This window comes from Anas acuta, chromosome 7, assembly GCF_963932015.1.
Source record: "Anas acuta chromosome 7, bAnaAcu1.1, whole genome shotgun sequence".
Classification (NCBI taxonomy): domain Eukaryota; kingdom Metazoa; phylum Chordata; class Aves; order Anseriformes; family Anatidae; genus Anas; species Anas acuta.
In genome coordinates this window covers 17,862,716-17,874,859 of record NC_088985.1, presented here as the reverse complement: position 1 = coordinate 17,874,859, position 12,144 = coordinate 17,862,716, and the positions used below count along the sequence as shown (strand labels likewise).

The 12,144-nt window shown below is 43.4% G+C and overlaps 1 protein-coding gene across 6 annotated transcripts in view; it reads left to right on the top strand.

The window, feature by feature from the left end:
- Positions 1–12,144, top strand: part of TLL2 (tolloid like 2) — an 82,990-nt gene that overhangs the window by 46,298 nt on the left and 24,548 nt on the right. For all 6 annotated transcript variants that reach the window (XM_068687997.1, XM_068687995.1, XM_068687994.1 and 3 more), the window contains 5 exons: positions 2,346–2,516; positions 4,177–4,294; positions 4,655–4,833; positions 5,126–5,231; positions 10,208–10,332. In XM_068687997.1, coding sequence (XP_068544098.1) covers positions 2,346–2,516; positions 4,177–4,294; positions 4,655–4,833; positions 5,126–5,231; positions 10,208–10,332 — 699 coding nt within the window. The remainder of the gene's footprint in view (positions 1–2,345; positions 2,517–4,176; positions 4,295–4,654; positions 4,834–5,125; positions 5,232–10,207; positions 10,333–12,144) is intronic.

Below are 12,144 nucleotides of genomic sequence, written 5' to 3'. Positions count from 1 at the left end.
GCATCTGTATTGGTGCATTTGTTGGTGTTGGTGGACTCTCTGCAAGGGTGGGTTTGCCTTTCATGGTGTGGTGGGTTGACCCAAGCATCCACACTTGAGCTCACTCAATTCCCTCTCCCCCAGTTGGATGGGGGAGAGAACAGGAAGAGCAAAAGCAAGAGAACTCATTGGTTAAGATTAAGACAGTTTAAGAAGTGAAGGAAAGGGGCCGGGGGGGAGAACACAAAACAACAACAAATGAACAAGTGATGTAAAAGCACTCACTCACCCCCTAACACAAGCAGAGTAATGCTCAGCCAGTTTCTGAGCAATGGCTACCTTGGAATACAAAACCCTGCAGTTTTATTGCTGAGCATGGTGTCAGATGGTATGAAATATCGTTTAGACTAATTTGAGTCAGCTGTCCCAGCTGCATCCTACACCACGCCTACTCACTTGGGTGGAGAGGGCTCAGCAGAGTGAGAAAAAGAAAGCCTTGACACAGTGCAAGCACCATTCAGCAATAGCCAGGCCATTGGTGTGTTATCAGCGCTATTATAGCCACAAATCCATAGCAGCACCATATGGGCTGCTATTAAGAAAATTAACTCCATCCCAGCCATACCCAATGCATATAGGTGGCCACAAGTGTTACTGGGCAGCAAAACAATTTGTCTCCAAAGCAGAGTGTGTAATGCTAGCTGGCTGCTTCTTGCTGTTGGGATGTTTCAGCTAAACTCATTTAAGCTTCTGTTCCCCTGAAGCTGGGAGATCACCCAGGCCGAGTTTTGCAGTTGTTTTTTTCCCACTCTTGTAGGGAGGGTATTGCTTACAGGATCAGTCCAAACCTGCAATATTTCAGGTATTCCCACAGGGTTGCCGTGCTCTGTACAAGACATTTGTGACCACTGTGTGTAGGAGGGATTGGTGTTTCCCCCTTGTAGACAGAGGCACTAAAGCAGAGAGACCACACAGCAGGTCAGTCTGTGGGGGGGCATGTCCTGTTCATGAGCCCAGTACTATAGTCCCATGTCAGGGCTGCTCACATCCCCGGAACAGTTGGCAGGCCTAAGGTAGTGAAGCAGTGGGCAAGAGCACTTGAGAAAGATGCTTCTGCTTGCAAAGCTGTGTTGGTTGCTTCTACCTCGCTGTTTCGCCTTAGAGGTTGGCTGGTGCTGCTGTCAGAATGAACCTGAGCTGCCTCTGCTAGCCAGAAGAGTCTGAGAGAGCCCTGAGTGAGTTTCAGAGGGCAGCTGTGCCCTTCTAAGGCCCCAGCTGTACCTTTGTGGGATAGATGTATGCAAACAAGGGAAGGGCAGTTCTTATTTAATTGTGGGAACCCTGCAACAGTGGAGCATCTGCCTTGCAGGGTCCAGCAGCTGGTTTGAGGATGGGAGAACTTCTGAAGTGGCTGGTGCAGCCAGCATGCTGGGGAGGGGCTCCAGAGTTAAATGGAACAAAAGGCAAATTTCCAGCCTTGTCCTACAGCTGAGAGCAAGCCCTCTAGCCGGAAGGGCAGGGCCTGATGAAACAGGAGGAAGGGTTTGAAGTTCATTCCTTCCATTCCTTTGCACTGCCTCTATTTCCTTCCAATTGTTTTGGTCCCTTCAGCCTTGACAGTAGCGGTTTGCTTTACCTGTGTTTCTGCTGGCGGGATGAATAGGAGAAGACACTCACAGCAGCCCCTCTAATCACAGGAGGAAGGGCTCAGCGGGGCTGGTGTTTTTTCACAACCCATCAGCCCATGGCCCTGACTGGAGAAACAAAGCTGTAGCCAGTCTTGATGATTTCTATACGAATCACAAGACCGCAGCTGGATTTTAGATCTCTCCTCTTGGAGCTTCAAAAAGGCCTGCCAGCACCGAGGAGCCACTGTCAGCAGAGTTGCCTCTTCAGAGCAAGAAATGAGATACCAGTTCAGTTTTTCTTCTTACATTATTGCTCCTTTTCATTAAAACGAAGAGGTTCAGCAAGGAGATTTTTACTAGGTATAGAATGCATCAACTTTTCCACCTTAAACATCCCTCCTCCAGCAGTGATCACCTGTTCAATCTGTATATGTTTCCTGTATTGAGAGAGTGCTGCTATTTGAGAGAGCAGGTAGCCCAAGACAGCCCTTTACACCTTTCTGGGAGAATAGGTTTGTCATAGTGCATAGTGAGAGTCCATGACAAGACGGGCCAGGTTTCCACAGATTAATTGTCGCCAAGTCCCAAATAAATCACTGGCAAATCTGGCTATGGCTTCTGGTTTGGTTTAACATCTTGCCTTTTCTGTTTTTCTTTTTCTAAAGCTCCAGGGTATTACCTGAGGGCTGCACATGGAACTAAAGAGGATTTAAATGGTGTTGCCACTCTGTCTTGCAGACGGCAGGCAGAACACAACGCTCGTGAGGAGACCGAAGGAGGAGGAATATAAAGATGAGTCAGGGATGGATACACAACCCTCTCCCAGAGTGCGCAGGGCAACCACATCCAGGGCTGAGAGGATCTGGCCAGGGGGAGTCATCCCCTACGTGATCGGAGGAAATTTCACAGGTCAGTAGTGAAAATGTTGATTCCTGTTTGCTCAGGTGAGTGTCACAAAATGTGTAAGAGATCTCGGGAGCAGTTTTCCCACAAATGGCTTGGGTTTTGGGGAACATTTTTGCTGAGGCAGGGTGGTGAGCGTGTGATTGCACAAGGAATTGTGCGCTGTGGAAGCCTGAGATGGAAGTGTGCGGAGAGATGGTTCTCCTCTTGGAGTCCAAGAAATAACTGGGTGACTTGGTTGCTTTTCTTGATTGCTTCAGGGACCGGCATCTGTGAACTACAGTTACACCCCGTGTTCCCAGAAAGGGACCCTCTCTGCAGCTGGAAGAGCAGGGCAGTGTGGGAACCGCTTTTGTACAGTGTGGGGTTACCTCCCCAGTCCTGCTCCTCCTGCCAGTTAGGGGTGATCCTCAGGACCTCCTTAACAAGTTCACTAAGATCCTGTCTCATTCTGGCACCCAAGCTTCTGCTAGGAGTCCATGAAGCCCTAATGGGAAGGTCTGTTCACCTCATAAAAAAGGAATGGCATGTGTAACTTAGCAGGATATTGAGTAGCCTGTTAGCTACAGGTTTCCCACAAATTTGTCGGAGAATAGACATCCACATCCTTCAGAGTCTGACAAGAGAGTTTTCTCTATATTGTGTGTGTCCCACTGCCCTAACCATCCAGAGAAGGTGACACCATCCTTCCTTTTGGGTGACTGTAAGAAGCAGCTCTCGCAGTAGTACAGTTCTATCTTACACTCAGCTTGGTGTTTTGTCTCAGATAAGCGTCCCCTGTGAAACTCGTCTCTGCATTCCTTGTACTTTTTCAATGTACTTCTGGCCTTTCCCCACATTTTAGTCTTTCTTGAGAGTGGCAGCTTACTCTGTAGCCCTGTGTATCCCAGAGGCTATGTTGGAGAGACAGTACTGTAGTGAGGCCTCCTGGAGCCATGTCTGGGGCATCACTTTCTGGCTGTCTGTGTGACTGTTCTGGAAGCAGCTGAGTGACCACTGCCAGTATCCTGCTCCCTGGGGAGGCAAAGTGTTGTCGCCTGTCTTCTTGCTAGTGTGAGCCAGGCACAATACCCTTCTTGCAGGCGTCTTCCTGTTCAACTCCTGATTTGTCCCTGAGTTCAAGCACAGACCAGCAGTGTATCTCTGCCTTCTTACACAGCCCTCAGACCACTCCGCCTCTAGCTACAATACTGCTTTTGGTTCTGATTTTAAAGATAAATTATCTGGCAATAGTTTTGCCTCCGTTTTGTAGAGCACATGTAGCAGTGATGTGAGACTCCTGGGCCTTGAAAGCCGTGCATGGTGATTTTATGTTGCAGCATGCCACTGAGTAACTGGTGCACAAAGCAGAATACTCAGCAGCTATGCCAGAGTGACCTTTACCTGATGAGGTGACATTTTTTTATGAAGAAACACTGATGTGCTTAATCAAGTTTGTAGCCTGTTTAATTAGAACCATTAATTCATCAAACACAGAAAGAGAGAAAAATATGATACAGTAAGTTAGTGCAGAAGTAGAAATAGGGTTCCAGATTCCTGTAGATGTCTACAGGTATGGGATTGACTATTGGAAAGGTTGACTGTACCCCTATTCCTATAACGTCTGTTAGAGATTTTCTTGAAAGCCAGGCCTTCACTGTTTGCTATTCTTGGATTTATATTTCAGGAACCCAAAGAGCTATCTTCAAGCAAGCTATGAGGCACTGGGAGAAGCACACTTGTGTGACATTTGTGGAGAGAACTGATGAAGAGAGTTTCATAGTGTTCACATACAGAACATGTGGGTAAGCAATACATACATTCCCTGAAGCTATGTTGCAAACATGCCTTTCATTATATGGCTTTGTAAGTCTATCTCTGGTCAGAATAAATATGGGGGGAATCTGTCCTTTATGAATTCTTTTCTTAGGATAACACTTAAGGTGAATGTATGCATTTTTACAGACATGCAATTATTTCTTTCTAGATACACATACACATACAACTGTGTGCATGCATACATATATATATATCTGTATATATATATATATACACACACTTGCACATTTAAGTACATGTAGTGTATGAAACTGCTGGCCTGTCCCTGTCTCAGACGCTCCCAATTCAGTGATGACCTGTATGGGTTTTCGGGTTTTCTTTTCCAGATGCTGCTCATATGTGGGCCGCCGAGGTGGGGGCCCTCAGGCCATATCCATTGGAAAGAACTGTGACAAATTTGGGATTGTGGCTCATGAGCTGGGTCATGTGGTAGGTTTCTGGCATGAGCACACACGGCCTGACAGAGACCAGCATGTTACAATCATCAGGGAGAATATACAGCAAGGTAAAATGGCACTTCTGGTTATTCTGCTTTGCTTTTGGCTGGGTGGAAATCATCTTCCTTGCTGGGCTTATGCAAAACCCTAGTGGTCTGTGAGCTGGGATGAAATAAAAATACTGCTAGTCCTTCCCTAGAATAAGGGCCAAAATAGTTGAACAAATTGAGATTTTGGATGTCCGGCTAGAACTGTTGGAATGTAGGAGGGTATTCCTTTAATTCTAGATTCTTAGATCAGGAAGGATTTTTTTTTTAACTTTTTAACTGATTTTTTTTTTCACTTTGTATGGTAACACAGGTCAGGAGTACAACTTTTTAAAGATGGAAGCTGGGGAAGTGAACTCGCTGGGAGAGACTTACGACTTTGACAGCATCATGCACTATGCTAGGAACACATTCTCCAGGTGAGAATTATAGACTATCTGTCCTTACTACTATTTTTAGCAGTCATCATTAGCTGTGTAGAATACCTGGAGAAATACCTGTTTGAAAAAGCAAGGTATGTGAAGAGAGTTATTGCAGACTACTGTTTTTTCCCTGCTTACTGTATTCACCTAGTACTGGTAATCCGAGAGACTTTCCAAAGCTGTGTTAGCATGTTTTGCAGCCTTCCCAGCCAGCGTGTATGTGTGTGTATCTGATTTTAGCAAGGGGATAATGCTAAAATCAGCTTTGAATCTCATGGTTGTGCAGCTCTTGCTTTTGAGTTACAATATTGCCTTCTGAGCCCCCAGCAACTTTGCCAAGGACTTGAAACTATACGTCATGATTTTTAATTGCTTGGGTATTTTTAACCATTTGTGTATGTGTTCTAGATCATAGCCTTGCAACTTTGTAATTCTGTGTGATTGGGTTGCTCATGAAGTACTTTTCAGTCCCATTCCTGACCCAGCTAATTGGCCAATTTCTTTGTGGGATGTTATTTGCCCTTAACTCCCATGTCGTCCCTCCAGATGCAGCCCATTTTCTGAGCAGAGAGCTCTACTGGGAAGGTGTGGTGAGGTGAAATTAGTATACTTATTTATGTCCTGGATTTGGAATGAGAGCTACTGGATGACCAGCTCCATTTTGCTACTCTTTGAAGGTTTTTCCATAAATAGAAAAGGAGCTTTCCTTCATGATATATCCCAAGTGAAGGGGATGAGAGGTAGAGCCCAAATATTCATGCTCTCAAGAGCTTTTTTGTTGCTGAAATTAAATATGCCTTTGGGGCTTTTTTATTTTATTTGCCAGCTGTATGGGAGTACTGAGCCTATTGTTTTGTGCTTTTGTTTCTCAAACTTTGCATCAACCAGGGGGAAATTATCAAACTTGCTAAAGTGTTGCTTGTTCTGGCAGGAGGAGATGGTGGCTGGGCAAGGGTGCTTTGGAGCCTTTAGAGATTTCTTTGGATCAGATACCCAAAGCAAACAATTTTTCTTCCCTTGAGGCATCTGCTAGATCCTTCCAGCATTCGCTAGGCTCTAAATGGTCGGAATTGTCTTGCACAAAAGCAGGATTAAGTTATTACTGCCATTTATATTGTGGATACCTTTGAGTCTGTCTCTCTTGAAAACCAGGGTCCTTCAGAACACTGCTGGGCCAAAAAGGGATAAAAATGGCAAGAGTCCTTCTAAATTTAAATTGGTGCTTAATAGGATTTTTAAGTCTGTTTTCTTTAAGTCTTTTGTCTCTGTGACCCACCCTCACCCCAGTACCAATCTTTGTGCAGTAATTGAACTGAGCACTAAGTGGATCTGTGGGCTGATTGTGCTTTCAGGGTAAATAGGCAGTGCTGGGAACAGGCTTTTATTTTACCAAAGCCTGTCTTGAGATCTGCTGACCTGGGGGAATGACGCTTGCTTTGACCAATGAGCATGGATACAGATTTGTGAGTGTGTGCATGTCTCGTTCCCACCTTACTGAATTTTACAGGTATTAGACAACTGCAACTAACAAAGGCATAGAGCCCATGAAGACACTAAGTTCTAGCAAGGTTCATTATTCCTAGTAGCTAGATGTGAGAGACGCTGCATAACCTTGTAAAAAGAAGGACTGTAGCAGGTTAATACATCAGCAGACTATAGAAAGTCCATGTAGGAAAAAGATGGTATGAGCACCATACCAGTGGAGAACAACATATGAATGAGGAGAACATGAAGGATTATGAATAATCTGGCACAAGAGTCTCTAAAGCTGCACCTGCAACGCATTGTCTTGAAGCAGCTCCTACATAGCAGTCAGCACAACTCTTTGTTGCTTATAACTCCTAGTGAATACTGGTGATAACAAATCATGTGGTGTTTCACATGTTCAAATACTGCTGCAATTCCTAGGCCATTTTTATTCTAATCTTTGTGCCTAGGACAGAAATGTACAGTTTTTCTGAGACACAATGAGCCCTAGCAGTGGAAATTGCTTCCAATGGTGCTTTTGAAAAATGTGGCTTTTATTTCCCGGTGCATTCTTTACAAACATGGAAGCAAATTATGTTGAATTTTGCTGTCTCATAAAACAATTTCTGTTATTGCTTTCAAGATCTACAAATGGCAGTCTAACAATAAGAGAGTTTAAATCTTTAGACTCCTAAGCAAATAGTGGATTACCTTAGTTCAGTAAGCATCTTGGTAGTAGGCATGGCAGTACGTCCTGGAGTTACAGCACATGGCTCTGTTTTTCTGCGAAGCTTCTGTTGGAGTCTGGATGCAGGAAGCACTGTCTGCAAGGCAAGGGGAATCTTCTTCATGTATTTGCAACACACCGTCCTAATCCTCCGCACTTATAACCTCCACAGGTTTTACTGTATGAAGTAGGGTTATGTTGTCTCTCTTATTCAGATTGGGTTGTAACTACAGAGTAGGAACAAACTGTAGCTGTCTAAAGTTGGGTGCTTAACCTGCATTAAATATATGCTTCCTTGAGTGGTGGTTAAAACACCTGTCTCTATTGACCTCAGATGGGACAGTGAATTATCAGCATTTCTCAAGATTAGTTGATAACTTCATGATATTTGCATAACACATTTGTGGTGCTACGTGAATCTTAAAGACTCTTAGGAATCTTAATGACTTTTCAGTAGAGCATCTCTACTGAAACTCTGTCATTCTCAGCTGATAGCGGTGGTGGGTTGTGCTTGACTTAACCAATGCATTGGGCAACTAGTGCATGCTCTGCCTACATGTATGCCTTCACATCACGAGAAAGGGGCATATGGTATTCTGGTTCTCTTCCTCAGTCTGGAAGAAGAGGTTAGGTATCTTATTCAAGAATGGTTCTGATGTTATACTGCCTGAACTGCTTTGTTTAATGGTATCTGCTTGGTGTTTATTAATTTGTGAAGCAAAGTATTGGTGCTCTTAGAGACACTTACTAAACATGCATCTTAACATCATCAGTATCGCTAACCAAATGGGGTTTGGTTGGGCAGCATGGAACTGCTGGAACCTATGAGGTTTAGGCCAGAAAGACTCTCCTTTGTTCTCAGTTCAACTGTGAAATGATAGGAATATTGCCTCCTTAGAGCTGTGTTCAGCAATGCTTGTGAGGGGAGTACAAAATTCAGTTGGTGGAAAAAAGTGAAACCTTAAATCTTCCTGCCCCAGCCTAGGGTACATCCTTCTCGAAGAAAATGTGTTTGGCAGGTAATAAGGGATCACAAGGTAATTTGTAGTTGTGGGTTGTTTGCTTTGTGTGAGCAATACCCTAGATGTATGTTATGTGCAGGAGGCTGGAGGCTATGTGTATGCAGTTGTGTGGGCTGGAATGGTCAAAAGAACCAAAGGTTTACGTGCACAAGTGGTGGTTACTCAGTAAAACTTTGTTAGTCCTCACTGGTTGAGCCTGGGAATCAGCAGAAAGCCTTTCACTGCCACAGAACTATGTCCCTGCCACATGCCGAGTTCTTTTATGAACTCCAGAGATGGCTTGCAAAATTACCATGAGCAGATTGATCTGCCTCTGTGTTCATGTTGTTTCTGGAATTGGAGTATTTATTTTTGATACATAAATAAATTCAGATTGAAGCATGCAGCTGGCTTGTAGAACGCCAGCCTGAATTTGTCAATCAACATTTGATGGGCTTACCTCAGAGCTCGTAAGCACTGATTATATTGCCGATCAGGAATTTTCATACCGCTGGGAAAAAAAAAAAAAAAAAAACACAAAACCCTTCCTTGCAAGAGTCGATTCATTTCTTAAGCAGATTAAATTCCTTCCCCTCTATTTCTTCTGTCAAATTGAATATTTACAAAAGATTTTTTTCCCACAAAATATGTTTAATTGAATGATATTTTCTGTTCAAGAATGCTAACTACAGCTTTGGACAGCTGTGATCTGCATACTCTGCTTGCAGTATTTATTTAAAATTAAGCCACAGCAAAAACTATCTGAAACTTCTTGATGTCCTTACTCAGCTGAGCAGCCCAATGAATAAGCTTAACCCATACCTGAAGACTCTTATATCAGGACTTGCAGCACTAAAATTACTGCTTCTGCCCTGACTTTTTCCTTTGACTCTGTGAACTAGTATTCATTCCTTCAGAAAGAGAACTGCATCACGGAGCTGATGCCGAAGCTTCAAACTCATTGTTAGCATTGGCACTGTAAGGCCCATCAGACATTCAGGGATGCGGTGAAATGGCTCCTGTGAACCGGACAGCCTGACTACTAGAGCTTCAATTTTTACCAACCTGGCATTCCATTTTCTGATTCTTCCCTCCTACATTAGCTGTGCAGCCTTAATGTTCTCTTGCGTGCAGGCTCTTGTATGTGTGCATTGACTTTGCATTTGGATGGAAGTGAGGCCTGAGCTTAAATCCTTTGCTGGACTGAGATCAGAAGTGCAGTAGAGAGCTCCCAAGTATGAAGTACGATGTGGAAGAAATAGTAGCAAGGGAAAAAAGGCAGAGACAAATGGAGTTATTAGCCTGGAAACTCATGCAGAACAAAGGTAGAGCACTCGATCTGTTTCTCATCTGTGGCAACCACAGCCACTGCTGGTCCAACCCCACTTGCTACTGAACAAACAGCCCTTCCCTCTGCTCATGTGTCCAATCTGTGCTCCTGCTAAGCCAGATGTGCCATGAACCTTCTGCAAGAATATTTCATTGCTTTTTCTGATTTATGGCAATGGATGTGTCTATGCTGAAGCACCAAACAGTGGCAATTCTGATATATCAAAATAATTTACTGGCTTAGCAGACTTGCCTGTACATTTGGAAGCTATCTGTGATAGGGAGAGGGCCACCTCAAGACATGCAGTTGTTAAAATCCATATTACTCTTTCTTGTTAGCATGGGATACTTACAAGGAAATGGCGTGGGAGGCCTGCCAGGATAGCTTTCTGTGCATTGTGTCACTTTTCTTACTTCACTACTCTTTGTCTCTCTGTTCTTCCCTTTAGAGGGGTTTTCCTCGACACCATCCTTCCCCGTCGTGATGATAATGGGGTCCGGCCAACTATTGGTCAGCGTATTCGCCTGAGTCAGGGAGACATTGCTCAGGCGAGGAAGTTGTACAAGTGCCCAGGTAAATATGGCTTGTGGGAAGAGCTCCTGCTTTATCATAGACAATGCTGAAAAGCATGGGAGTTCAAGAGCATGTTAACAATCTCTTTGATGAAAGGACTCAGGAAATGTAGGCCATCCAGTGCTTCAAGCTGAAGCTGTGGGAGAACTGATCTTGTCTAACGTGTGTCTCCTATTAGTACTTTGCCAGTATTCCTGTTTTAGGGCTTTGGTATCTGGTAGGTTGGAGTCTCCTCATACCAGCTGTCAAACTGTTGATTTTTTATATAGGTGTTGTCCCAAGGGAGAGCTTTAATGAAATCCTAAGTGGTTATGGTGTGTGTTGCACTAAGTCTTTAGGAGTAACATGGAAGACAGCTCAAAGATTTTTGAAACAGCCAGGTACTAGAAGCTGTTGCTTTGGACTGCTGAGGGGAGGGTTGCATCCTTCTTTCTGCTGCAGAAGATGTGATAGACTGGGAAGAGCTTTGATTGAGAACCTATCTAAATGTATATGAATACTAAAGACAGATAGTCTGAATCCTGCTTTATCTGAAGTCTGCAAAGATTGGCAAAAGGAGCATTGGTGTCACAGCTATGATTTAGAGACTAAATTTATCCACCAGAATAAAAGAATCCTTTTAAATTGGAGATGTTAGTAAAGGCTTATGCAACAGTTTTAGCTGAATAGATCAACAGAGAAAAACAGATTTCAGAGGAGAATCCTTCCAGACTTAAGAACAAGTAGAATATCAGGATGTAAAGAGATGCTTCAAGGAAAGATGGCACTGTCTGGCACCTGTGTCGTGGACTGCAGCAAATGAGAACAGATGTAGCATGGAAGGTGTTATGGTTGGAGGGAGAAAATTTAACTAGCTCTGAGTATCTGCTGGTAGCAGAACATCTATGAGAAGACACTAGATAATGAGAGAGTTGCCCTAGTTTTGCAGAATGACTCTTAACATTTTTAATAATGCAGGGAGGGAAAAAAGGACTTTTCCAAGTGTGGTTGGGAAGTTTATCCAAGTGGGTGAGTCTGGCCAGCATATCGATCTGATTGAGAATGGCTTCGATTGATCGTAAACCTTTCCCAGATCAGTGTGTGCTAAACAGAACAAAAGGTTAATCTGCCTAGGATAAGCATATAACAGGGAGAGGGGAGAAGGTGGGAAGGAGAGAGAAGTTTTACTGGTATACAAAGTCATATCGTAAGTTAACAGCTGGCTAGCACTGATCTGTGCTGAAAAGCCACAGAAAATGGTCTGTAGTTGGTGTGCAAATCCTCTCTCTAGGTATATGTCTTCTCTAGGTATAGATCAGAGAATATGGGTTCATAAGGGTCTAGAATAAATTGTGAGGATCAGCAGTACTTCAGGGTCCATGATGTTTGGGGATCACTGCTTAGTTTATAGTGAGGGATGTAACTTTTCCTGGGTGTGCTAATCTTAATTAACAATTTTTTTTTCTTTTTACAAATCATATTTTTTTCAAGTAAATCCCCTTTTGGCTGAAGAAGATGAAGTTCTAGAAAAATTACCTCAATTTGCTTTAGGGATTGTGTTGTTAGAATACTCCAAAAATAAATGAATAAATAGGGATGCCTTGCACTACGTTTTTGATTGAGTCAGACTTAATCAAGTTAGACTTTTCAGCCTCTTAGCTGGAAGCATTGACTACAAATTCAGGTTTCTTGAGGCAAACTGAAAAGCTGCTTTTGGCCTGAGGTTAAAGTCAAACTAAAAGCTATGAAGCAACTTTTTTTAAAAAAGAGGACCCTTCTGAGTCTCAAGATTTCTACTTGCAAAGTAAAAACTTGTTTTGTTTTGTGTTGTTT